Genomic DNA, 27,766 nt, shown 5'->3' with positions numbered 1-27,766 from the left:
GCAATTAAAAACAGCAACGGCCAGCCATGGAGATGAGAATGGATGAGAAACTCAAGGCCTAATTATTTTCTATTAATTCATATTTCCCCTGACTCAATTTTCAGTGTGTGCTCCCTCATCAGCCTCTATACTACTCTGTCTCTACAATCATATTATCTTTTATCTAGACGGATGAGCGTGACGCCTGCATCTACTTTTTCTTATTCCTGTCAAGTGGAAGACTGCTGAGTGGGATACCCACCTTGAACCCTGTTATTTACTTAACGTTGCCTCATTTCCCTAATGGTAGTGGCTTTGTTTTCCTTAACATTGTCAGTCTGCACTGTGAACACAGACACCAGAGGTAATGGGCCCACCTGACAGTACTGGGGAGAAACTAACCTTAACACGGGCGCCGCGCATTAAAACCAAATGGCTTTTTAATAGTGGCAACAGCTGGAGCTGTCAGCAGCTGTGTCCCGCTGACTGAGCAAACAGCTTTAAAGAATCTGCAGGACTGTCTGTCTGGCTCATTAAGGATAGAGGGAGTGTGTGGAGGAGAGAGAGAGGGGGAGTGTGTGGAGGAGAGAGAGGGGGAGTGTGGAGAGAGAGGGGGAGTGTGGAGAGAGAGGGGGAGTGTGAAGGAGAGAGAGGGGGAGTGTGGAGGAGAGAGAGAGGGAGTGTGGAGGAGAGAGAGAGGGAGTGTGGAGGAGAGAGAGGGAGTGTGGAGGAGAGAGAGAGAGTGTGGAGGAGAGAGAGGGGGAGTGTGGAGGAGAGGGGGAGTGTGAAGGAGAGAGAGGGGGAGTGTGGAGAGAGAGGGGGAGTGTGAAGGAGAGAGAGAGAGTGTGGAGGAGAGAGAGGGGGAGTGTGGAGGAGAGAGAGAGGGAGTGTGGAGGAGAGAGGGAGTGTGGAGGAGAGAGAGAGAGTGTGGAGGAGAGAGAGGGGGAGTGTGGAGGAGAGGGGGAGTGTGAAGGAGAGAGAGGGGGAGTGTGGAGAGAGAGGGGGAGTGTGAAGGAGAGAGAGGGGGAGTGTGGAGGAGAGAGAGAGGGAGTGTGGAGGAGAGAGAGGGAGTGTGGAGGAGAGTGAGGGAGTGTGGAGGAGAGAGGGAGTGTGGAGGAGAGAGAGAAAGTGTGGAGGAGAGAGAGGGGGAGTGTGGAGAGAGAGGGGGAGTGTGGAGAGAGAGGGAGTGTGGAGGAGAGAGAGGGGAAGTGTGGAGGAGAGAGGGGGAGTGTGGAGGAGAGAGGGAGTGTGGAGGAGAGAGGGAGTGTGAAGGAGAGAGGGAGTGTGAAGGAGAGAGAGGGAGTGTGGAGGAGAGAGAGGGAGTGTGGAGGAGAGAGAGGGAGTGTGGAGGAGAGAGAGGGAGTGTGGAGGAGAGAGAGATGGAGTGTGTGGAGGAAGGGGGGGAGTGTGGAGGAGAGAGGGGGAGTGTGTGGAGGAGATATAGAGGGAGTGTGTGGAAGAGCGAAAGAGGGAGTGTCTGGAAGAGAGAAAGAGGGAGTGTGGAAGAGAAAGAGGGAGTGTGGAAGAGAGAGGGAGTGTGTGGAGGAGAGGGGGAGTGTGGAGGAGAGAGGGAGTGTGGAGGAGAGAGAGAGGGAGTGTGGAGGAGAGAGAGAGGGAGTGTGGAGGAGAGAGAGGGGGAGTGTGGAGGAGAGAGAGGGAGTGTGGAGGAGAGAGGGAGTGTGGAGGAGAGAGAGGGAGTGTGAAGGAGAGAGAGGGAGTGTGGAGGAGAGAGAGGGAGTGTGGAGGAGAGAGAGATGGAGTGTGGAGGAGAGAGAGATGGAGTGTGGAGGAGAGAGAGGGGGAGTGTGGAGGAGAGAGAGATGGAGTGTGTGGAGGAAGGGGGGGTGTGTGTGGAGGAGAGAGGGGGAGTGTGGAGGAGAGAGGGAGTGTGTGGAGGAGAGAGGGGGAGTGTGGAGGAGAGAGAGGGAGTGTGTGAGTGGAAGAGAGTGTGGAGGAGAGAGAGGGAGTGTGTGGAGGAGAGTATAGGAGATAGAAGGAGTGTGTGGAGGAGAGAGAGAGGGAGTGTGGAGGAGAGAGGAAATGAGTGGAGGAGACAGGGAGTGAGTGGAGGAGAGAGAGAGAGGGAGTGAGTGGAGGAGAGAAGGAGAGAAGGAGTGAGTGGAGGAGAGAGAGGGAGTGTGGAGGAGAGAGAGGGAGTGAGTGGAGGAAAGGGAGAGGAAATGAGTGGAGGAGACAGGGAGTGAGTGGAGGAGAGAGTGGAGGGGAGAGAGAGGGAGTGTATGGAGAAGAGGGAGTGTGTGGAGGAGAGTGTATGGAGGAGAGGGAGTGTGAGGAGAGAGGGGTAATGGAGAGGGGATGTGAGGACGAGGAGAGGTGGGAGTGTGGGATATGTCGTAGGATAGAGTGGATCGGTGAGGAGAGTACAAACAGCCTTCTCTTCCACAGCGTTCACTTCACGTAGGCCTAGTTCCTCGCACCACGTTCCTTGATTGAATCCCCAATATTCTTCAGACGTCAGTTAACGGTCTTGTTTTGACGGCCTTCAAAGCATCTCTGTCCCTTTTCTCCACCAGTGTGCGCGTGTGAGCTCCAGGCGATGGCTGAACCTTCAGGAGTACCAAAGCAAAAAGCTGATGCAGGAGAGCGGCGTGACCGTCCAGCGCTTCTACGTGGCAGACACCGCCTCCGAGGCCTTAGAGGCTGCCAAGAGACTGAGTGAGTACAGAACGCTACTCGGCTACCTCCTCCCCAAAATGTGTTTTCCCAACAGTGTGTGAAATATGCAATCGGCTACACAAACTCCATATTTGAAGTAGCTTGTGTTGTTTTGAAATTGATTCTCCATGTTTTTTTTGTTTTTTTTTACATGGCTGTGACTGCAGCTCCAGCCATCCACCCCCCTTCAGTGTAGCTAGTCCTGGCCAAAGTGTTATCAGGTCTGGTCACGTGTTCATGCTGCTTGTTGGGGAGCGGGGCCTGTGCTCCTTGTTCTCAGTGATCACACCAGCCCTGTTTTTCACCCCCCCACCCCCCATTCAACCAGATGAATGTGTTTCACACGCTCTCTTTCAGTATCACTTTCTCTCTTTCTCTTCAAGGGGGTTGTAATCATTGCGATCGCACACACACACAATCGCACACACACACAGACACATGTACGCAGCCTTATATTTTATTCAGCGCTCTCTTCCACAGCAGCCATCTCCGCATGGGAGATGTTGGGCTCCGTGGGCGGCCTGGGGGTGTTGTTCTCAGTGGCCTGGCCGCGATGCCGGCCAAGATACAGTAAACCAGGAGGAGGTGCAATATCTCTCTGTGACAGTCCCAGTTTTGCACAGAGCTGAGATAGAGGTCGAGTTTACATTTGTAAATGATTATATCATAGCTTCTCCCAGCTCTCTCTGTGCACCAACAAAGTTTGTGCCCTGATCAGCCCTGAAACTGGTGACCTCTGCGACCTGCGCCGGACGTTGATCGTAGGTCAAACATTTTTTTGTTCTCCAGCTCTTGCTTGCATGTGTCTTGCATACAGAAGACACAGCTCGTAATGATCTTCCTTGCTGAAGAGTTGCCACAAGACGTCCAGAATAATTAGCCAAATCTGGAGAGCATGTCTGGAGAGCATTCTCCCAGAGTGACCGACCTGCTCATGGATGTGTCACTATCAGCTTGGAGATGTGACGATTGTTTCGGTAGGATCATAGGGTTCCACAGGTAAGGCTGATTTGTTTATCCTTCCTCCCACTCTCAGAATGCCATCATACATTTTTGTGTGCAGCGTATAGATGGAGCTATTTCTCTGGACACATTGCCCTCCTTTCTCCAAGAGTGCGATCTCCTGTAGTCTTTGCTCAAAACCAATGATGGTCTTCTCTGCTCCGACAGACTTCTGTGTTGTGTTCCGACTTCCAGCTTATGTTGATCTAGTTGTCCCTTCAGTAAGTTTGTCAGACTCTGATCTGGTCTTGGATCAACCTTCGTGAGACCTTTCCTTTCCTTTCCTTTCCTTACTGTTGTAGAAGTCCTCTCAGTTTCAGCATCCAAGCTACAGCTGTCTTCAAGCTGTTCCATACCAAGTAATGCTCAATCGGTTTGCTGGTTGGACTCTTAAATTCCACATTCATGCCGTTCACAGTGACCTCTTTCCTTGTCTCTGGATAATTTGGATGGATGGCACCTAGCTCTGTGACCTTAGGCCATTGATCTTTTGGCTTCTCCCAAAAGTCTGGTTCTGTTTGCCATGTCTGTTTGAATTCAGAAAATATTAAATGTCTAGCTCTTCGGTGGGTTCTTTCCATCACCTCATATGGTATAGACCACCATCTTTCCCTTAGTGTATAAGGAAGCTTTAACATAATCAGCTTCAAGTTGGACGGCAAGCCAAGCTCTTCTATGTTTGATAGATCTTCCATGGCATTACAACAGCCTTTGATATAGAGGGCATAACTATGTAGTGCTTTTCCATCATCATATTTTATGTTATTCCAAGTTAAGGCATTTTCCATGTAGGCCGAGATTACTTTGATTTCATTACCGAAGTGTTCCTCCAGTAGCTTAATGGCCTCATGCTGTGATCCATTTGGCTCGTGAACTCGTGAATCACACGTTACTACTCGCAGTTTCAACTGGAACGCCCCTCATAACTTGTTTTTTCGACTTGTGAACTCGTACCACTTGCACCGACCCTGAGTTAGCTCTGCAAGTCATGAACAAGATGGCAGTTCCCTGTGTAATAAGTAAGTGAAACTTTAGCAATACTGTTTTATTAGCATTTCTGTCTTATTTGTGTCTCATTAAATCAGCCATACACACAGTATTCCCCAACTGTTATCTGAGGACATCTCTTTTGTATGCGCTTTATACCGCATAAATGTGTTGTAATCTACTGGTTTGGCAAACAAAGCTAACACTGCAGCAACTAGCTAGCTCTTTGATAACGGAAAAGCTAAAGTGGGATACAGTTCAGTTAGATTAGATTAAAACATTGCAAAAAACAGTTGTGGGTTAAACAATTAGGTCATATCTCAAAGGTGTTTTCTTAAGGTGTAGAATTTTAGGCTGGCGTAGTGTACAAAGAGGCATTGTTTGTGGGCTGGGGGGAAGGTGCTGTTTGTTGTTGAATTTTTGCAGCTCACCTTTCTGGCCCCCAGGTGAAACTGTTTTTTGTGCTTCCCTCAGGAATATGTAGAGGTGGGACCAATGCCTACCCCCCCCCCCCCCATTGCTCTCTGTAAAGCGCATTGTGTTGCTTCTGTGTATGCAATGTGCTATACAAATGAAGTTTGATTTGATTTGTTTGGGAGGCTTTTGTACAACAATATTCAGGTAGCCTAAATAAATACAAGAGTGAGATCACGGCCTACCAGTATGTATTTTTTCATCTATGGTGTTTTCTGAAGGCGTAGAATTGTAGGCAGGCGTCGTGTGCAAATAGAGGCATTGTTTGCGGCCTGGGAGGAGTGTGCTGTTTATTGCTTGGGAGGGTTTTGTACACCAATATTCAGGTAACCTAAATACATACATGAGTGAGCTCAAACACGGCTGTAATGTAATGCTAACAGTATGTGTGTGTGTGTGTCTATGGTGACGTGAACATGGGCCTACACCGACCCCAGAGGAACACTACTCTCCCCGGCCCCTTATACCAGAAATCAGGATATGCCAGTTTTGTATATAGAAGATAGGTGCACAGTAGGCATGTAACGATTCACTCAACTCACGATGCGATTCACGATGCAGGGTTGACGATGCGATTTTCTCACGATTTTTTCATTTCTGAAAACAGGGAAGCCAAAATGCGTCCACACATCTGACTTGAAACTTGCGGGTGCATCCTCGATTTTGAACTCACTCGATACATAGACGTTTTCCGCTGTCACGTTTCTCGCTCTGTCAGAAATAAGTGACGCATGATGCAGACGCTTCACGCAGTGAAGTCAAAAGAAGATGGTGCCCTCTGCTGTTCAAAAAAGGGCATCGCGATGCACTTTCATCTGCACTGATTTGAATCGTGACACAAAAAAAACGATTTTTAACTGCATCGCGAGGCATCGTTACATGCCTAGTGCACAGTCATGGTCAACATAGTGGATGAAGCAGGTAAGATGCTAATAATAATCAAAATAAGTATAGTATAATATACTAAGTAGCTAAATGTGTTGCATGCTAGCAGGCTACTTTTATGTATGTTTTAGACAACTGCCAGGAGAACATGGATCTATGTGCACCCAGCCTAGCACCGGTGCCCATGCCAGCAAACCAGGGCTTCACCTAGGATCAGACACTTTTTTTGATCGATCTGATGCGGGAGCACCTTGACACCTCATCCTAACATAACGCGAGCGAGCAAATTTACCGCAACATCGCTCGCAACCCGATCCTGACATAACAGGAGCGAGCGAGCGGTGCCTCTGGCAGAAGCAGCGCCACAGCTGCTCTCCTGCGCTGAGCATGGTGCTAGTATTTTGCTCCTGTTAATAAAAGAACACATCAGTGCCAACAGAAACTAAACATATTGGTAATTAATTCATAACTGCAGGTGGAATATCTACAAGTTCAACATGATTGTTATTCAAATGTGCAAATTGGTGTCATGAGTGTCTTGGGCATAGCCTAAATGTCTGATGTCTGTAGCCTAAAGAGAGACGCCTGCCTTTTGGCACCTTGCAAGAGTAAGGTAAGCTAGAGCCAAGGGCTGTAATTCACAAAGCAGGATTGTTAAATGAGCCAGATAATGTGCAATCTAGTTTGCTAGTTTGTCAAATTCACCTGAATATTGGGTTCTGGAATGATTTTGTGTCATAAGCTGTGTTTGGAATCGCTCCCTCGTTCCCTCACTCCCTATTCTCTATATATGGCATCAATCCGGCTGTTATGCAGATCTTGAAGACGCCTCCACGTGCACCTCATCCTTCCGAAGGCGTTCTCAATGACCACCCTCCCATGGCTGATCTTGGAGTTCTGCCACTGGTCTGCCTCTGTAAGAGCCCCATTGTCACGCCTAGGAGTGATGAGAAATGGGAAAGTCTGTCCAATGTAGGCACTGTCCCCCAGCAAGCTGTACTCGCAAACTTCTTCCGCCATGCCGTGTAGAAGCTGGAACCCCTCAATATCATGGACCCCCTGGTGGTCCTGCAAGAATGTCAATGAACCGCCTCCTCATTTACAATCCACTGAAGAAGGATGGAGAAGTATGGTTTTCTGTTCACGTAGTCGTCTCCTCTTATGGGTGACCTCTGTATCCTGTTGTGGCACCCATCAATGGCTCCGATGACTCCATTGAGGCCACAGAGGCGGTGGAAAGCCTCAGCAGATGCTGTTCTCACAAGCACTTGGCCAGGAGATGGTGTGTCCCATTGTAGATATGATGTTGAGCACTTCTATGATGATCCGGTCTGCAGATGACTGTGACGCATCAAACTTGTCCGATAGCTCCCTAAAGCTGTTTTGATAAGTCATGTACCACAAGAATATCAGTACCTTCTTTGTCACAGGGGACTGGTGGCAGACCTTGACTGTGCTCCTTTGTTAGGCCGTTTTCCTGAAACGTAATGAGGAGATTTTCATACTGTGGCTTGGTCTCTCTGAAATGGCATGCAAAAGTCTTGTCATCCATGTCTAGCGTGACCTCATACTCCGTTCAAGTCTTCAAGATGGTCGGTTGTCTCAACTGCAGCTGCATAACGGCTTGCACTCTGGCCCTGCTCACAAAAAAATAAAATGTGTTTAAGTAGGTTAAAGAACATTTGACATTAATCTACTGTAGCCTACTGTATCTGTATTTCGGTCTGATGATTGAAGTTTAAGCCCATTAACTCTTCATTTTTAACGGATTTATTAAAACGGGTTTAATATCAACTCTGAAGAGCCGGTGTGCCGTGTGATTACCTACAGAATGATCGACTATACGCAGTCATTGTACACCATGAAATGCGCTGAAAAAACAAACATAACTTCTGCGTGCTGTTTTTTTTTTTTTGTGAAAGAAAACTTTAAGAAGTTGGCTCACATAGTTTTGTTGTTGTCTGTACTCTGAAACCAAAAAGGCAAACAGCTCTCCTGGAGGCGTCCATCTTTTTGTTCCGAGTTGTTCTTGTTGTGTCTACTAGAATGTGGTTACCTTGTGGGTGACGTCATTTTCCACGACTCCCACCTCCGACCTCACGAGTTCACAAGCCAAATGGAATGCAGCATCAGTATAACCCCTTTGTGCCTCCATGTGCAGACAGCTCCTCACAGGTTCCCTGGGTTGACCAGATGTACATTGTTCCATGCAGTTAAGCCTATCTTGGTGGCTGGTGGTCTAATGCTCTATACCATGCTCAAATGCAGGCATAAATGGCCTAAAATTCAGGGTGTCACCATCAAATGTGGGTATTTATCTGGCAGGGAGTGAGGCTTGTTTCAGCTGTAAGACGATTAGGTCAGCAATGTCATTCTGTCTTTGCATGACAGTTGAGAGGTTACCAGGATCCATAGGGTTTTGGTTGGATGTTGGAGGACTAGATTGAGGTATCAATGGTGGGCGCATGGGCTCTGGTGGTTTGAATTGTTGGTTTAAAATCTTTTAGAGTGGAGTCTTTGGAACAGCACCTAACTGTACAAAGTCAATAGATTATAGTTCGGGGTCCAAAGGATCACCAGTGCTTATTTTTTGGCAACTGTCAAAAAGAGAGTTCATCCCATCTCCTTGGGAATGTCTGTGGGAAGCAGCATGGGTTTGAGAAGCGGCCCCAAAGCTCTCCAGGGCCTTTAATTTTGCATCTGATTCTGCCAAGTCAGTCTCCAATTCAATTCTTACCAGCTTTGTTTGCAATTCAGCCTTTTCCAGATCCAGTGAATGTTTATCCTTTAATATCACTGCACTGGCTAATAGAGCTGCCTTCTCCAAGTCAGCTTTCAGGCATGCAGAGGACAATGAAGATGCCTTAGAGGGGGATTTGGGGGCTGATTTCAATCCTTTTGATTTCTTTGATACATTAGAAATACTGTCTTGTGTTTGAATGAGAGTTTGTGGGTCACCTTGGGTAATTGTCCATGTTCCCACTTCAGTCATAAATGTATTAAAGTGCCCATTCTTGGTTCATACCATTCCATTCTGTCCTTTTCCTTTAATTCGTCAATCACATTCTGAAACACACATTGCAAATGCTATTGTCTGACGTTCAAGCTGTGCTGTTGGTCAATCAACAACATTATGTTGATAGAGAAGTCATGTGATAGAGAAGAAAATGCCTTTCTCTTCAGGTCCTTTATTAAAGCTGGAGCTTGCACTGAGAGGACCTGCTGCTGCTGTGTTGGGGACAGGGGAGGGACGGACGCTGGCTGACACCACAGCCCAGAACCGGAGCACTGTGCCTTGGGACCCTCTGGAGAGGACCAGGGCTACTGTTGCCCCAGAGGAAGGGATGGGAGGGAGGTGACCAAGCGATTTAGGCCCTCTGTCCCTCCGAAACGCACACACACATACACATATTCTGATACCCTTATTCTCTACTGGGCTCAGTTGACCATGAAGCAGTGGAGCTGACAGCTCAATTGGAGGTCCACTCGTACGTACAGTATATATCCCAGCTCGGAGACTGCCCAAAGCGGGGAGTGATTGATTGGACCATTAACACTTGGGAGAAGTAACTCTGAGGGGTTTTCCTTTGACGGGTTTTCCTTTAAGATGTAGCATCAACTGGCATCCTTCAACAAGCTTCAGAATAGAGGGACATCACAGATGGGCAATTCATTGTTTGCCAATCGGTCATTTAAAGTGAAGCCATTTAGTGGGCCTCTTACTGGGAGCACTGAGGGGCAGATGACTAACAAGACCTGCGTTTTTGGGTGTGTGAGACTGACGGGCAGCCTCGTCGGCAGCACCGGTCCCGGGTCTGGCTGTATAGGGCGCGACCCCCACGCCGTTAAGTCATCTAACTGTCACATTGGCAAGACTAATGCAGCTCTCATACTTTTACTTTCCTTTCTCCACTCTCTCTCTCCCTCACTCTCTCCCTCATCTCTTCCTCCCTCTCTCTCTCCCTCCCTTTCTCCCTCTCTCCCTCTCCCTCCCCCTGTCTCTCTCTCTCTCCATCTCTAGCTGTATTCGAAACCGTTCACTCACTCATCATTCCATGTAGAGTTTGTCATATAGCGAACTATATAGGGAACGATTAAAAATTTTTCAGACACTTCATTGAACATCCCAAAAATGTGCCGGATATTCGTGTGACGCAAGCAGATGCGCCTTGTATCGTGTAAACAAACTGAGCAGGTTGAAGTTAGGGATGTGCGCAGCGACTATTTTCACTGACGACAACCAACTATACAACTAGTCACTTCACTCTCCCCAAAATATTTCAGCCTGTCTTTACAGCTTATCACTTAGCAAAGATCTAGATGTGATTTAATTTGTTTAATTGAACAAGAGTAGGCTAGCCTAATAGCCTGTAATATTTCTAGGCTAGAACACTGATATTAGCCTATCAAAGGTAATATCTAATCTACACTATCCTTTTTAATTTAATTAAGCAGAACGCAATGGAATGACTTTCATGAACAGATATTTGATGTTAGGGTTAAAAATAAATAACCCAAGATTAATTTCAAGTCGGAACACAGCCATAAGACAAGGCTGCATGCTATCCTAGCCTATTCAACCCACTAAGGTGTGTAAAGAAAACACTTGTTTGGCTTCAAAGATGATCAAAGTGGGCTCACAACTTTCCCAACTGTTAAAGGAGAATGTTCGTTTTTTACAACCTGGACTCTTTTGCCCAATGAGAATCGATAAGAGAATCGATAAGGAATCGGATCGATAAGCAGAATCGAAAATGGAATCGGAATCGCTAAAATCTTATCAATATCCATCCCTAGTCCTAGTTGAATTAATGAGCTCTGGTGGGCCTAGTGTATCAATAGGAAAGGGACTCTACAAGCGACCATGCTGATTTGGGCTACTGTATTTTGACACACATGGGCTAATGTGAATTTATCTTTTTACCAAATGCGCCAGACGAGTGATGTCAAGTGGGAAGCAAAAAAAGAGCGAGCCAACAGATTCGCTAGGCCAGTGGTTATTGGAACAAAACGTATTTTTTGAATGGGGGTTATTCTAGATGACTACATGACACATGACTGCTTAAATCAGCCGTCAAGAATTTTCTAGAGTATCCTATCTGAGAGTGTTTTGACCGATAACAGCCGAACACATAATTTTTGTCAATACCGTAGCCTAATTGTCCTGTTCCCGTCTCCATGCCATGCTGGATGGCCTAAAAGCCTTATCAGTAATAACTAATGCAGTGCCAATTCCCTATGTATATTTTAACAGTTCAACTTAGTACACATATACACCAGCAACTTATATTCAGCCATTTCTGTGTTTTCTGATTTAAATTTTACTCCTACCCAACTTTTGTTCCAGAGAAGATGACCAACATCACTGCAGTGACTTTGGATTCTACCCTGTTCTCTCATTTTAGCACAGTGCAGGGGAACCTGACTAACAAATGGAGGCTCGTCCATCCTCATTACCTCCGCCCCAGGGGCAAAGCCCCGCAGGGCGGAAGGTAATGTTTTCGCCCCTGTCTGTGTGTGTGTGTGTGTGTGTCTGTCTGCAGGCGGACAGGATTAAACAAAAACTACCGGCCCGATATGCATGAAACTCGGTGGAGGGGTGCAGCATGCGCAGCATTGACCATGATTCATTCATAGGTGGCTCTACAGTACCCATATTACTGTAACCTCAGTGGAGTGGGGGATTTAGGTTTCACTTTCCTCATAGGTTTCAGGTTCTTGGTGCCACTTGCAATAACGAGCTTGGCCACTACGCCAAAAACTGGCTGTTCCTGGCCATGGGGGCTTGCTTCATGTGCCACTGAGCAACTTTCATTGGATTGAATGGGCCGCCATGATCCAGCCATGATCGCGTCAACAGGCTGGATCCGGTTGCACCAGTCGTTACTAAGTGGTGACTAGGCCTAGTCATAGCCTAAGTGTTGACTAACTCGAGATGTGGTCACTACTAAATTTAAATGGGTTGCACCACTCACGACTAGTTCCTAGTAACAACTAAATATTTCCACCACCCTGGGAGGTGGTGTAAGTGATGACTAGTGTGAGGAAGTAGCTAATACTAGCGTCTCCAACTCTAAATATTTTTTTTAGCAGATGTCTTAGTTATATCAAGATTAAACTAACTATTGGCACCGGTGTGCTTATTGGTATCATAATTATTCAGTTTGAGTAATTTCACGAGCTAGCTAACCACCTTTAGCTAAATTGGCTCAGTTGCTGGTTCTTTTCGCTGCCCATTTCTTTCCAGCCATTCTTTGGTTGTGTACAGTAGCCTAGGCTACGTTACCTTTTGTCGTAAAAGAGAATGACCCACGCAAAGCAAATTATTTTGTTAACAATTATTTTGTTACCAAGGTGATTTGCTACCTATATGATTGGTTTGAAGTGGTTCTCACGCGACTTCCTCGCGACCTAGCGAAACGAATCATATGATTTTATGACAAATCTGCAATAAACTAAAATGGGCGGGAAGAAATGCACGGCGAAACTAGAGAGGGAGAGAAACGTTCTTATGGAATTTATTTATTTATTTTTTTAATGAAAGGATGGAAGAGCCGCAAGCCAACTTTTTTTTAATCAATGGATGGAGGAGCCGAACATTGACGGGCAAAGAGCCGCATGCGGCTCGTGAGCCACGGGTTGGCCACCCCTGGACTAGTGTCTCAACTTGCGTTTAAACGATAATGTAAACTTCAAGCATTCAAAATAAACTGCAGACACTTTCAGGTGGATGAAAATAAAGTGAGCACATTAAAATGATTGACTTCATAGAAAACTATATCTCGCCTATAGACTATAGATTCAACATGTCATTGGCTGTATAACTCCCATCTCAAATGTACATCTTGTAAACTACAGTCTGCAGACTCTGAACCAGCCCACTCCTCCCTCCACTACTGCTCTGCTTGGCTGTTAAGGAATGTGAATGGGAAGTCTTCACAAAACTAGCAACGTTTTGGAAATTGGAGAGGAAAGATGTCAAGCAGAAAGAGGAAACTACAGGTGGCGCTACGGTAACCAATTCAAAAAGCCAGTAGGAGAGCACAGCACATGAGAGGAGGTGGTGGGAGGAAAGGTAGAGGGGGGGGAGAGGAGAGAGAGAGCAGTTGAATGGGGGATAGGGGCGGTGGTCTGCACTCTCTGAGTGCAAGACCCTCTAGTTTATTTCTACAAACAGAAAAGGTCCGTCTTCAGTGGGGAAAAGGAGGGCACATAATGAACGTCATTTATTTGGAAACCTGCAATCACAATACATCAACGGTAGCTTAGGTGAGCATTAAAGTGTTTGCCTAACATACAGTAGTGATGGGCTTTCAGTAATCTAACAGGGATTTATAGCAAGCTATCTGGTCATAGCATACTTGTTAATCAGACATAGTGTCAGCAAAATTATCTGTTACCTGATGTTTTCCACACACACGTTTTTGACGTCACCTCATGTAATGAATAGATATGTATACCCCCTTCCTCACCCATCCACTTACACACACACACACGCATGCACGCAAACACACACACAGACACACACCTGTCCCTGCCACGTGATTACATAGGCCACTTTGTACATCGTCACCCCGTTGACAGAGGTAGCTACTGAGTAAATCTTGATGGATTTTCCCTTAGAATTGTAAATAAAACTATTTTTTCTCATTCCTTTCCCTTCCCTGCGAGAGCCTTCGTGCCTGGCTGCCTGTCCCCTGAGCAGTAATTGACAAACCAGAGGTAAACAAACAACAAAAAACATTTGTATTCTCTTATCTCCTTCACATATTGAGCTTGTTTGACCAATGAGAGCAGCTTTGTTACATACATGCTCTGCACTCCCACATATCTGCCCATAGTATATATTACATATACCCCTACCAGTTTCCAATTCCATTCAGTGAAATGTGCAACATAAGTTATTCTTTTTACATCTGTGCTGCTCCGCGTACTCTTATCTGCTATATTGGGAACCAAACCTGTCATTATCGCCGTATAGCTGTTATAGTTTCCACAGAGAGGAAAAACATATATTGGCATGGAGTACATGCAGGTATTATGGTATTATCCGAATGTGTGTGTAGACGGGCTGCGACGGTCTACAGCCTGTTCCCCATGCAGCATATTCTAGCCCCCAGATTAGCTCACAATACAGCCATCTGTCTGCGCTAATGTCATGCTCTTATATACTATAGATACTGACAGCTGAAGTCAAGCCTTCCAGCTCTCTCCATATCTCTCTTTCTCCCTCCGTCTCGTTCTTTCTCTCTTTCCTCTCTCCTTTTCTCTCTCTCTCGCTCCCTCTCGCCGTCTGCTTCCGTTTCTATCTCTTGGCCTGTCTGTTCTTTGTGTCTCATCTCTCCTCCCTCTCTTCTGTCGGTCTCTCCCTCCTAAGTTCTCGGGGTTTACTTCTTATTGGAAACATACAGACAGGTAGAATCACAATGAACAGAGTTAGGAAGCCATTAATTCATTTTCACCAAGCTATGAATATTCAGTGTAAACAAAGCAGCTTTATCCATGCCAGTCAAATCTCATGTGTGCTTATTATGGGGATAGTTAGTTTGATATGCCTGCATTGCCTTGACATAAGCCAACTCCTTGATGAGGCAGTGTGTGTGTGTGTGTGTGTACACTCTAACATTCTGCCAGCAGTCTGACAAGCCAGGTTGCCATAGTTTGGGATACTCTACATTCCGATTTATGCTGACGGCATGAAACATCTTATATTCTCACCTGTATGAAACCAGTGAGGATTAATGCGTAGTAGGCAAATCTGTATGGAAGGCTACAGTAGGTCCACTGTATGATCACAACTGCTGTTGGCTTTTGACTGACCGTGTTTTTGAATGTTTTTATTTTGATGTAACCTGTATGCTGCAAGGAAGTTTTCATTCTAATGCAGAATCAACTGCCAACTTTCAGGAATGAAATTAAGTGTTGTGAAGGGAGGGTGTGCTCCCTGGCGTTCTCCTACAGTGCAGTATTAAGCCTCAAATGGTGCTGGAGCTGCAGACATGGCCACCCAGATCGCAAGCGGATCTGGGCCATATACAGGCCAGATCTGGCCCTTGTGGCTTAGTTCCGGCCCATATATGGCCCAGAATCATTACACATCCGCTTGCTATCTGGGCATGCTTCTGTCCCTGCTGCAAACTCTGCTATAAGACAGCTCACATCTCTCCCATGCCTTTGGCCTGCAGACCGTGAAGTGAGTGAGCGAGCGTTCATTTATAACCATCATCCCTCCAGAAATACCTATAGCTTTGGCTGTGATGTTTCCTTTGGTGTCGTGCTCCAGCCCTGGAGGCACGGTGCGTCGATCGCTGCCATGGAGCCAGACATGTTCAAACAACACTGCATGGGTTAGCTGGGAAAATTAGGGCACTTGATAATATTGTCTTTGATTGATGAGTCATTTTAACACAAGCGCTAACCAGTCTGTCACTTAGGTAGGATATTGTGAAACATGCCATGGGCCTAGTAGTTCTGTTAATAAACACTCATACCCTCCTGTTTATCACCACTCTTCTGCCTGTGAAGATGGTTTGAGAGAGGTGAAGATGCTGGCTTGGCTGGCTGGCTAGCTAACTGGCTGTTGGCTCGCTGGCTGGCTGGCTGGCAGGCTAACTGGCTGTTGGCTGGCTGGCTGGCTAACTGGCTGTTGGCTGGCTGGCTGGCTAACTGGCTGTTGGCTGGCTGGCTAACTGGCTGGCAGACTGTTGGCTGAACTTCGCCTTGCTCGCTCGCCTCGTTGAGAAGGGTCAGGGAATAATTTTACAGCTCACTTATCTGGCCCCCGGGTGATTACTGTTTTTTTGCTTCCCTCTGGAATATGTAGGGGTGGGTCGTATGGCCACCTCCCTTGTTCTCTGTAAAGCGCATTGTGTTGCCTCTGGGTATGAACTGCGCTATACAAATAAAGCTTTGATTGATTGAACGGCTGTTGGCTCGCTGGCTGTTCGCTGGTAGGGTGTGAGGCAGCATTTCTTTTCCACCTCTGACTGGGTCTGGGTTCAGTGTGTGAGATGTGTGGAGTGGACCATATGCTTCTCTTTCCACCCACCTCTCCCCTGCACCATCTGCCCCCTCCCTCCGGCGCCACCGCCACCATCAGCACCTCGCCGCCCTCTCGCCCGCAGGCCCTACCCAGCCGTGCGCGGCGCTGGAGAACCACTCCTCTAGTCCCCGTTGGACCATGTTCAGTCCCCGTTGGGACATGTTCAGTCCCCGTTGGGCCATGTTCAGTCCCCGTTGGGCCATGTTCAGTCCCCGTTGGGTCGTGTTCAGTCCTCGTTGGGCCGTGTTCAGTCCCCGTTGGGCCATGTTCAGCATATCTCTACAAACAGCCACCGCGGTCTCTGTGCTTGTTTTCCTATTCATTTTGACTCTTTTCGTGTGTAAAATCTCTTCTCCGTTGTGGAGGAAGGCTACTCCTTTGAAAGTGTCTAGCATGCATGTAGATGCTGTGTGGTGTCAGCTCATAGGCCCCTCTTGTTTACTCTGTGGTTGGATAAAATTATTTTGACGGTCTGATTCCCTTTGTTGTTTTCTATGTCTATAGTGAACATGTGCCATAGGATTAACTTGGCAGTTCAGCTGTGTGTTTGTGAGTACATGGCGGTGTGTTTGCCAGTGTGTTTGCCTATATATTTATGCCAGTCAGTATTCTATTTATTCCCGGTTTTTGTGTGTGTGTGCGTGTGTGCGTGTGTGTGTGTGTGTGTGTGTTCGTCCTAACACCCATAGTCTTTCATAAAGCTTGCATCAGCAGCCAGTTACAATAACCAAGCAAACCCGACCCCTGAACCACTAATAGAATGTGTGAGCGAAAGGCAAAAACAACACCCCACCGCTAAAACGGAAATCAGTGACTTTATGGATCATAAAAGAACATGATTACCCCCCCCCCCCCCCCCCCCCCCACACTTGATTTGTTGTTTCTGTGCTGAAACAATCGGAGTGCCTCTCGAATGATTGTAAAAATACACTCGACGGAATATGAGTCATGGTTCGGGGACGTCACAAATCAAAATGTAATTTTGGACTCCTGACGTCTGGGTGGTATTGATATGGCGGATGGGAAATTATCATTACTCACGCTTTCAGCCCACTGCGTTGCCCGTGCGCCCCAACACTTGTTTAGCCAGAAGGTATGGCGGTATTATTTTGGTAATGTTCACCCTGAATTGCATGTTTTATTAAGGACTATTCCCTGCTCCATTGAGTAGTAAATTTGTAAGGAGAAATGCAGTGGGGTTGTTCACCCCCTCATCTCTCTCTTTCTCTATTAGCCGTTTATTTGTTCCAGTTATTAAGCTCCGGCATCTGGACAGTTTCATGCGGTGGGTCCCAGGCCCATCTCATTGTATTCGATCAGACGCTGTTTGGAATTGGAACTGCGGGATTTGGAATGTTGCTTTTACAGTAGAAGCAGCAAGAGTGAGAGAGCCGGAACAGAAGTAGCCCACTTATCGTAGTTTATCAGTATACTGCACTGTAACTTTTATTCCTGTATTCTATCTGTCCTGCTTTTTGTTTTAAATGTCTATAATGACTTGCTTTTTGTTTTAATGCTTTTAATTTGTCCTGCCTTTTGTTTTAAATGTCTATAATGTCTTGCTTTTTGTTTTAATGCTTTTAATGTCTCATGTAAAGCACCTTGAATTGCCCTGTGGCTGAAATGTGCTATATAAATAAACTTGCCTTGCCTTGCCCACTCCTCATGAAGTTAAACAGCCTTGAGGTCCGTGGTGGTGCAGCGGTCTTAGTGTCGTGTTTCAGCGCAGCTGCCCCACCAGCGACCGGGGCAGATCCGAGGAAGGGGGCGGATCCCAGAGGGAGCGGCAATTCGGCCCGCCGCTCCCTGAGGTTAGTTGAACCTCGGCTCAAGGTCAACCCATCTGGTGTCTTGAGTCACAGGCTTGGGAGAGTCGGGTAGCTGGCTCGCTCTTCCGCATCGCCGACCACGGGATTGTGTGACAAATCCTCCACAGTAACAAGGGACTGGCTATGAAATTGGGTGAAAATGTAATAAAATCAGAAATATATTTATTTGAAAAAAAAACAAAAAAAAAACAACAACCTTGAAAAATGTCTAGCGTTTTTTCATGTCGAGTCTGAATTTTAGCCCGGGAGGGCTACATGAGAGCAGAAAGCCTGCCTCTTTTTCCTCGCGGTGAGACTGGCGAGATAACAACTGAGATGGAGGAAGAGCACTGTGTATCCTCGCTCGCCGGGATCTCTCTTAACTTCTTCACTCTGCCGACAACGCCTCACGCCCCTCAACTTCACTTAAAGCTCGCTTTCATCTCCTTGGTCCAGAAAACAAGGCTGGACCCCACCTCAGGGAAGCGCTGACCGCAGCAGTAAGCTGTAGGGGCGGCTGTAGCTCAGGAGGTAGAGCGGGTTGTCCAATGATCGTAGGGTCAGTGGGTTTGAATCCCGCCCCCTCCTGGCAACATGTCGTAGTGTCCTTGGGCACGACACTGAACCCCAAAATTTGCCCAATTTAATTGCTCCCAATGAGCATGCTAGCACCTTTCATGGCAGCTGCCACCATACCATTGGTGTATGAATGTGTGTGTGAATGAGAGGCCTCCATTGTAAAGCGCTCTGGATAAAAGACGGTATATAAGTGCAGTCTATTTACCATTTACCATAAGCTCTGAGAGAGTGTATGCCACTCCCGTGTTGGCTCACTCGGCCCACTCCTCCCCCTCCTCCTGTCTATGCCAGAGATGTGGAGGGGATGAGAGTGGCCGTGTGGGACTCAACCGGACCAGAAGCTGCCTCTCATCACCGCTGAAGAGGGAGGATTGGAGGCGCCAGACCAGCCGGTGTCACCGCGGTCTCTACGCCATGTGAAATGGTCCATGTGTTTGTGCATGTGTTTGCTGCGAGAGAGAGGGAGAGAGGGGGAGAGAGTGAGAGAGTGAGAGAGAGAGGGAGAGGGAGAGAGTGTTGGAGAGAGAGAGAGAGAGTGTGTTGGGGAGAGAGAGAGAGAGAGAGAGAGAGACACCACGAGAGAGAGAGAGAGAGAGAGAGAGAGAGACAGAGAGAGAGAGAAGGAGGCACGCAGGATGGGGAGTGAGAGGGGGCACTGTGATTGACAAGGACATGGATGTTGACAGCTAGTGGAGTTCTCTCCAGCGGGTAGATTGAGGCAGCAGCGGGTCTTGTTCACAGGCAGCATGCACCCAATCCACCAACTAGCTGAGACTCAATCAGGGCTTCCCTGTGTGTGTGCGTGTGTGTGTGTGTGTGTGTGGGTGTGTGGGTGTGTGGGTGTGTGGGTGTGTGGGTGTGTGGGTGTGGGTGCGTGCGTGGGCGCTGCTGCATGTTTGTTTGTGTGTGTGTGTGGGTGCTGATGCGTGTGTGCGCTGGTGCGTGCGTGCGCGCGTTGGTGGTTTTGTGTTTGACTTCACACGCTGTCAGCAAGTATATAAAGCCTTTATGACAAAGGCTCCCTCGGAGTTCTGTTTATTGTAGACTTTCAATGACAAATATTATTATAATTCAGTATGCAGCATTTTATGACAGGAAATATTGTGCTATTAAACTTCGGGCTTATACAGACTTTCCTGTATGTACTGTAAATAAAAAGTCTATAAACGAGGCGTAGTTAATGTTAACTCTTTCCCTGGGTGGCATCCCCTGAAACGCACTGGCGGTTAGAACTTAGAATGAGGCATTTTGCAAATATGCTTATCAGGTAACTGGAATTCATTCACGGCTGTTTATACAGTAGCAAGCTAAAAGCAGTGCTCTTGTATTTTATCTTCATAGTTCTGCCCCCCGCCTCTCTCTCTCTCTCTCTCTCTCTCTCTCTCTCTCTCTCTCTCGTGGTGTCTCTCTCTCTCTCTCTCGTGGTGTCTCTCTCTCTCTCTCTTGTGGTGTCTCTCTCTCTCGTGGTGTCTTTCTCTCTCTCTCTCTCTCATGGTGTCTCTCTCTCTCTCTCTCGTGGTCTCTCTCTCTCTCTCTCTCTCGTGGTGTCTCTCTCTCTCTCTCGTGGTGTCTCTCTCTCTCTCTCTCGTGGTGTCTCTCTCTCTCTCTCTCGTGTTGTCTCTCTCTGTCTCTCTCTCTCTCGTGGTGTCTCTCTCTCTCTCTCTCTCTCTCTCTCTCGTGTTGTCTCCCTCTCTCTCTCTCGTGGTGTCTCTCTCTCTCTCGTGTTGTCTCTCTCTCTCTCTCTCTCTCTCTCTCTCTCGTGGTGTCTCTCTCTCTCTCTCGTGTTGTCTCTCTCTCTCTCTCTCTCTCTCTCTCGTGGTGTCTCTCTCTCTCTCTCTCTCTCGTTGTCTCTCTCTCTCTCTCTCTCGTGGTGTCTGTCCATCTTTCACCCTCCTTCTCCCAAACACACTCAACCGCAGCAAAACCTCAATGTCCTCTTCGCCACCTGATGAGGCCGAGGAGAAATAAACGAGAGCGGTGAGTTTGCGGCGCGAACGGCAGGTACCTCCGCCCCGCGCCGCGCCGCCCCTCTCGCAGCATGCCTCCGGGTGATGAACAGAATGGCTCTGCCACCCCCTCCCCTCCCCTCCCCTCCCCTCCCCTCCCCTCCCCTCCCCTCAGAGGACCGGCCTGTCACACAGAAAGACGGATGGTGTTAGGAGTCTTCCTGGATCCGCTACCTGCCAAGAGGACACGCTCCCGGGGAGAGCGGACTCGGGACGGGACCGGGGTGGGAACTCGTTGACGCACAAGGTCATTAACACCGACAGCGGGAGCTGTGACGGACGCAGGGTTCGACGGGCAGACCCGTCTCGCACTCATACGGCGCCTTCTTATGGCGTGTGTCCCCTGCTGTCAACACATCACAGGCAGAAATATGTTTGTGGAACCTTTTTTTTTTTGCCACAACGTACCCCCCCCTTCTCTCTGCGGGCTCTCTGCCGTGATCATCGTCATACTTTAAGCTGTCTTACGAGTGAGAGAAGAGCCGCAGACGAAATTGTCTTAACGGGTGTAAATAGGCTTCCCAGGCTAAGGCTGACTGTCAAAGAGCTGATTTCTGTAAGCAGCTTACAGTATTTCCACCTCCTCATTACACTGCTTAACCTATTCATGTTGTGGGCCGATACATGGAATTAGCTCCGCACCGCGCCCTGCGACGCATTGGAATGATGCTAATGGGCTGCGAGGAGAAACATGCATTGTTGATCATGATACTCCACTGAAACAGCAGCGGCACTGAGGATGAGAGGGGTCGAGGGGTTAAAGTGGCATGCGTCATCCTCTGGAGGAGTGGGACCGTCATCGTCCACTCCGGGTGCCAAGCAGGCTCTCTCTGGTCATCCAGAGGACTTCATTACTCACCAGGGGCGCCACAGGACACAGGCTTGCCCGCTAGTGCATCCCCGACAGCGCCGCGGGTGCGTAGGTGTTTAGCCTAAATGTGTTAGCCTGGAATGTTTGTTTGCGAGTAGACCTACACTACCAGCTTTCAGCGATTCAATATAAAGCATTCTATATCTGTTGCATTTGACAGACCGTGTCTCTGGTGAAGGCAACTGGATGGATTTTTTTCCCCCGCCATAACCTTTGTCAGACCCCCCGTGCCCTTAGAGAAAAGCTTGTTTTTCACACACACCGCTCCACTGTCTTGACCCTCTTCCTGGAGTAAACAACGGCGGGTTATCTCTGTGAGCGTTGCATCTCTCCCTCCCAGCTCAGACTCAGACCCACGCAGGGCCCCGGATGTCATTAGCGGTGCTGTGTCAGGCACCAGGTGGACCCGTCTGTCTAATGAGGAATGGTCCGTCAGTGTGGGCGTGAGATGAAGATGTGACACGGCGGTTCGTCGACCGCTCCCCGCGAGGTCCGCTGAGACAACATCATTAGGAGCCGGAGCCACAGGCTCTGCCACGCTAGGACACACCCATAAGTCGAGAGAGGAGAGATGGCGAGAGCACACTGGTGAGAGAGAACTCGATGGGCAGAGCGCCCAGCTGGCAAGATGAAGAGACTTGAAGAGATGAAGAGAGGTGTGCCTGTGCATGGGTGCCTTTGTATTTGTTTATCATTAGTACTGCAGTGCTATTCCGGAGTCTATGTAGGTGAGAGGCGAGCTGACCTGTAATCAGGACTTCTAATTAACATGTTTACGACAGCCTAGCAGAACAAGTCTCACTATGTTGTGGTTGTACAGTATACGGCAAAGTGAAAGCAAGTGGTAAAAGAGCGTTCTTCGGTTCATAAATATCACAGTACAAGAAGACTACTTTCTTCGGTTCATAAATATCACGGTACAAGAAGACTACTTTCTATCAGCCCGCTTCATTTATAGAAAGCTGTTGAACGAACCGGGGTTGAGGTGATCACTGCTCAAGAGTTGTGGTGGAAAGTAGGCTATACTTATTCTTCACATTATTAAGAGCTATTTGATGGGGTGAGACGCTCTGTAAATGACAGTTGGCTAATGTGCCATGTAGCCCCGCGGTCCTTTATGACATCGGAAGGTTATTGGGTCATCTCTCTACAGAGCTCCCCGTGGCGATGGTACAGGACGCAGTGTGGAGGTGACCGCAGGGCCAGGCCTGCTCCAGTAGCATTGAGACGGCTGACTGACCCAACCGAGGCTAATTCAGGTTATTTAGTCATATAGCCTATAGACTATATTAGTCTCTGACAGATGGAAGACTATATTGACATCTATCCCTAGGCTAGATTGTAAATGAGTTTTAGCACCATGAATCACATTCAGTTCTAGGATTTGGTCTAGCAAACCTTTCCAGATCGCCCTCTAAAGGCGGGGACGGTGTTTCCTCGGTGTGGAAGGCATGTCGGCCATTCAATTCTCATCTCTCTCTCTCTCTTCGTCGTAGAGCCCTTCTCTGTGGGAGCCTCAGACTCCCCTCCTGTCTTCGTGTGTGCTTTCTGTCTCCCAAAAGTAGCCCACCTGCCAGCCCAGGGACATTCCCCTAAATGTAATTGGTCGTCATATTAATTCATTTCAAAATATGTTTTATCCCCCCCCCCCCACTTTTTCTAATCTCAAATTAATTTTGCCTTCCACTCTCCGCTGATCGCTCAGCTTCTTGCTGTGCTTTTCTCACTGGAAGGTAACCGGGCCGAGGTACCCGTAACGAGCACCACCTGGTATGGATTTTCAGAGACATGGCCGTTCTCCCGCAATGAAAGCGGAATGGATTCGTTTACAGATGTGACTCATCTCTGTCTTTTAACGTTTTTTTCGTCAGGTAGGAGTAGGACTAGTAGCTAATTCACTACTCCCTACGGTTATTGGACGATCTGCTCTACCTACTGAGCCACAGGCACCCCAAACTAAATTTATAATTTGAACTTTATTTTGTTCAGTCTAAAATAAATAAAATTGATTTATATATATATATATATATTTTTTTTATAAGTCATTAAATTTTTGTATTTTCAACAAAAAAAATCCCTGCATACCCCCGACCCCCCTAGCATGTATGTGTTTTTTTTTTCTCTGCTCACGCATCCTTCTCACCTTTTTCACCCCTAACCAGTTTGCATGCCTGGGGTAGTCGTCCACCGGCGCTACGGCAGCGCGGTCCGCCGGGAAACCGGGGCCAGCCTCCTCCTAGTGCGCACGGCGGGCGCGGGCGCATCCTCCACTCCTCCTGCATCCCGCAGGTGCCTTCAGCAGAGAGCCTTCAGCATGGATATCAGGCAAACGCTAACCCTGCCCCCGACCCCCCGGGCTACGTCCTCACACTCCGCCGAGACAGGAGGAAGGGGAGGAGGAGGAGGAGGAGCAGGGATTGTTTGAAAAGGTGAAGAGAGGGAGATGGCTGAGGTAGAAGAGAGGGAGGGGACTGAGGTAGAAGAGAGGGAGGAGACTGAGGTAGAAGAGAGAGAGGGGACTGAGGGAGAAGAGAGGGAGGAGACTGAGGTAGAAGAGAGGGAGATGACTGAGGGAGAAGAGAGGGAGGGACTGAGGGAGAAGAGAGGGAGGAGACTGAGGTAGAAGAGAGGGAGGGGACTGAGGTAGAAGAGAGGGAGATGACTGAGGGAGAAGAGAGGGAGGGACTGAGGGAGAAGAGAGGGAGGAGACTGGGGCAGAAGAGAGGGAGGGGACTGAGGGAGAAGAGAGGGAGATGACTGAGGCAGAAGAGAGGGAGGGGCTGAGGGAGAAGAGAGGGAGGGGCTGAGGGAGAAGAGAGGGAGGGGACTGAGGTAGAAGAGAGGGAGATGACTGAGGTACAGTAGAAGAGAGGGAGGTGACTGAGGGAGAAGAGAGGGAGGGACTGAGGCAGAAGAGAGGGAGGGGACTGAGGTAGAAGAGAGGGAGGGGCTGAGGGAGAAGAGAGGGAGGGGCTGAGGTAGAGAGGGAGGGACTGAGGCAGAAGAGAGGGAGGGGACTGAGGGAGAAGAGAGGGAGGGACTGAGGGAGAAGAGAGGGAGATGACTGAGGCAGAAGAGAGGGAGGGGACTGAGGTAGAAGAGAGGGAGGGGACTGAGGGAGAAGAGAAGGAGGGGACTGAGGCAGAAGAGAGGGAGGGGACTGAGGGAGAAGAGAGGGAGGGGCTGAGGTAGAAGAGAGGGAGGGACTGAGGCAGAAGAGAAGGAGGGGCTGAGGTAGAAGAGAGGGAGGTTACTGAGGGAGAAGAGAGGGAGGGGACTGAGGTAGAAGAGAAGGAGTGGACTGAGGGAGAAGAGAGGGAGGGACTGAGGGAGAAGAGAGGGAGGAGACTGAGGTAGAAGAGAGGGAGGAGACTGAGGCAGAAGAGAAGGAGTGGACTGAGGGAGAAGAGAGGGAGGGGCTGAGGTAGAAGAGAGGGAGGGGCTGAGGGAGAAGAGAGGGAGGGACTGAGGCAGAAGAGAGGGAGGGGACTGAGGGAGAAGAGAGGGAGGGGACTGAGGGAGAAGAGAGGGAGGGGCTGAGGCAGAAGAGAGGGAGGAGACTGAGGTAGAAGAGAGGGAGGGGACTGAGTCAGAAGAGAGGGAGGGGCTGAGGTAGAAGAGAGGGAGGGGACTGAGGTAGAAGAGAGGGAGGTGACAGGCAGAAGAGAGGGAGGGGACTGAGGGAGAAGAGAGGGAGGGGCTGAGGCAGAAGAGAGGGAGGTGACTGAGGTAGAAGAGAGGGAGGGGACTGAGGTAGAAGAGAGGGAGGAGACTGAGGTAGAAGAGAGGGAGGGGCTGAGGGAGAAGAGAGGGAGGGGCTGAGGGAGAATAGAGGGAGGGGACTGAGGTAGAAGAGAGGGAGATGACTGAGGTAGAAGAGAGGGAGGGGACTGAGGTAGAAGAGAGGGAGATGACTGAGGCAGAAGAGAGGGAGGAGACTGAGGGAGAAGAGAGGGAGGAGACTGAGGCAGAAGAGAGGGAGGGGACTGAGGCAGAAGAGAGGGAGGTGACTGAGGCAGAAGAGAGGGAGGGGACTGAGGTAGAAGAGAGGGAGATGACTGAGGTACAGTAGAAGAGAGGGAGGGGACTGAGGGAGAAGAGAGGGAGATGACTGAGGTACAGTAGAAGAGAGGGAGGAGACTGAGGTAGAAGAGAGGGAGGGGACTGAGGCAGAAGAGAGGGAGGGGACTGAGGCAGAAGAGAGGGAGGGGACTGAGGTAGAAGAGAGGGAGGGGCTGAGGGAGGGGACTGAGGTAGAAGAGAGGGAGGGGACTGAGGGAGGAGACTGAGGCAGAAGAGAGGGAGGAGACTGAGGGAGAAGAGAGGGAGGGACTGAGGGAGAAGAGAGGGAGGAGACTGAGGCAGAAGAGAGGGAGGAGACTGAGGCAGAAGAGAGGGAGGGGACTGAGGGAGAAGAGAGGGAGGGGACTGAGGGAGAAGAGAGGGAGGGGACTGAGGTAGAAGAGAGGGAAATGGGACTGAGGCAGAAGAGAGGGAAATGGGACTGAGGTAGAAGAGAGGGAGGGGACTGAGGCAGAAGAGAGGGAGGGGACTGAGGTAGAAGAGAGGGAGATGACTGAGTCAGAAGAGAGGGAGAAGAGAGGGAGGAGACTGAGGCAGAAGAGTGGAAGGGGACTGTGGTAGAAGAGAGGGAGGGGCTGAGGCAGAAGAGATGGAGGGGACTGTGGTAGAAGAGAGGGAGGGGCTGAGGCAGAAGAGAGGGAGGGGACTGAGGTAGAAGAGAGGGAGGGGACTGAGGGAGATGACTGAGGCAGAATAGAAGGAGGGGACTGAGGCAGAAGCAGCAGCTGCAGTGCTGACTGCCAGCGTCGTTGGTAAATACGCTCGGAGTTCATTTGAGCTCATTAAGGGGAAGTGAGTTAGCCTGGGGACGGCCATGTTACTCATATTACAGTTGATGTGATTGCAGATGTTTGTACCATGTTTAATCTCCCCTCCTGTGTCCCCAAGATGGAACTAAAGGGGGAAGAAGAAAAGCGCATATTGCCTCTTCACAACGGCCTGATTTGGTTAGAAATGGATGGATAACTGGTTATGCAATAACGAGAAGAGGTTCCTGTTTCCCTAATGGACACCGCTAATAAACTAGCGTTCCCTCTGAGAGAGCTGGTTGGCAAGTTTGCCGTGTACAAACTCTGAAAGAATGTCTTATGTCGTCATGTAGACCTGGTCTAATGTTCCACGGTGTTGTCATGGCTACACAATACACACACACACACACACACACACAAACACAACGGTACACATTCAATCAAAAAAGTGGTATGTGTCTCCTCTTTTTTTTCTCTAGTTTTTGGAGAACCTGCTGTGAAAACTAGAACACATTAATCTCCCACTCTCTAACACTTACAGTGAGGGAAATAATTACGTACAGTGAGGGAAATAATGATTTGATCCCCTGCTGATTTTGTACGTTTTCCCACTGACAAAGAAATGATTAATCTATAATTATTAGTCTATAATTTTAATGGTATTTGTATTTTAACAGGGAGAGACAGAATAACAACACCAAAAATCCAGATCAACACATTTCAAAGAAGTTATAAATTGATTTGCATCTAATTGAGTGAAATAAGTATTTGATCCCCTATCAACCAGCAAGATTTCTGGCTCCTACAGACTGGTTACGTCCATGAAGCACACAAATTAGTCCTGTCCCTTTAAGAGAGTACTCCTAATCTCAGTTTGTACCTGTAAAAGACACCTGTCCACAGAAGCAATCAATCAATCAGATTCCAAACTCTCCACCATGGCCAAGACCAAAGCGCTGTTCAAGGACGTCAGGGACAAGATTGTAGATCTGCACAAGGCTGGAATGGGCTACAAGACCATCACCAAGCAGCTTGGTGAGAAGGTGACAACAATTAGTGTGATTATTCGCAAATGGAAGAAACACAACATAACTGTCAATCTCCCTCGGTCTGGGGCTCTACGCAAGATCTACGCAACATCAGCCTTAACCTTAATGACTTGGAGAGGATCTCAGCCAGGGCACTGAAAATGGTTCGCGGATGGGTATTCCAGCATTACAATGACCTAAAACACACGGCCAAGGCAACAAAGGAGTGGCTCAAGAACAAGCACATTAAGGTCCTGGAGTGGCCTAGCCAGTCTCCAGACATTAATCCCATAGAAAATCTGTGGAGGGAGCTGAAGTTTCGAGTTACCAAACATCAGCCTCGAAACCTTAATGACTTGGAGAGGATCTGCGAAGAGGAGTGGGACAAGCTCCCTCCTGAGATGTGTTCAAACCTGGTGACCAACTACAAGAAGCGTCTGATCTCTGTGATCGCCAACAAGGGTTTTGCCACCAAGTACTAAGTTGTTTTGCGAAGGGGTCAAATACTAATTCACTCATTAAAGGTATAATATGTTATATGTGGATTAAAATAACATTTTTTTCAAAAAATAATACATCCATAGGGCTTTGCGAAGG

At 48.5% G+C, this 27,766-nt stretch overlaps 1 protein-coding gene and 1 pseudogene across 2 annotated transcripts in view; one reads left to right on the top strand and one right to left on the bottom strand.

The window, feature by feature from the left end:
• suclg2 (succinate-CoA ligase GDP-forming subunit beta) overlaps positions 1–27,766 on the top strand; it is an 87,944-nt gene that overhangs the window by 15,826 nt on the left and 44,352 nt on the right. Inside the window, exon 2 of the mRNA XM_084440674.1 lies at positions 2,514–2,655. Coding sequence (XP_084296800.1) covers positions 2,514–2,655 — 142 coding nt within the window. The remainder of the gene's footprint in view (positions 1–2,513; positions 2,656–27,766) is intronic.
• On the bottom strand, positions 6,781–22,532 carry LOC311310952 (annotated as a pseudogene). Its single transcript has 2 exons — positions 22,461–22,532; positions 6,781–7,573 (listed from the first exon to the last, which is right to left on the bottom strand). The product of its transcript is annotated as an uncharacterized misc_RNA (transcript).

This window comes from Borostomias antarcticus, assembly GCF_949987555.1.
Source record: "Borostomias antarcticus genome assembly, chromosome: 7".
Classification (NCBI taxonomy): domain Eukaryota; kingdom Metazoa; phylum Chordata; class Actinopteri; order Stomiiformes; family Stomiidae; genus Borostomias; species Borostomias antarcticus.
This window is presented reverse-complemented; position numbering and strand designations above follow the sequence as displayed.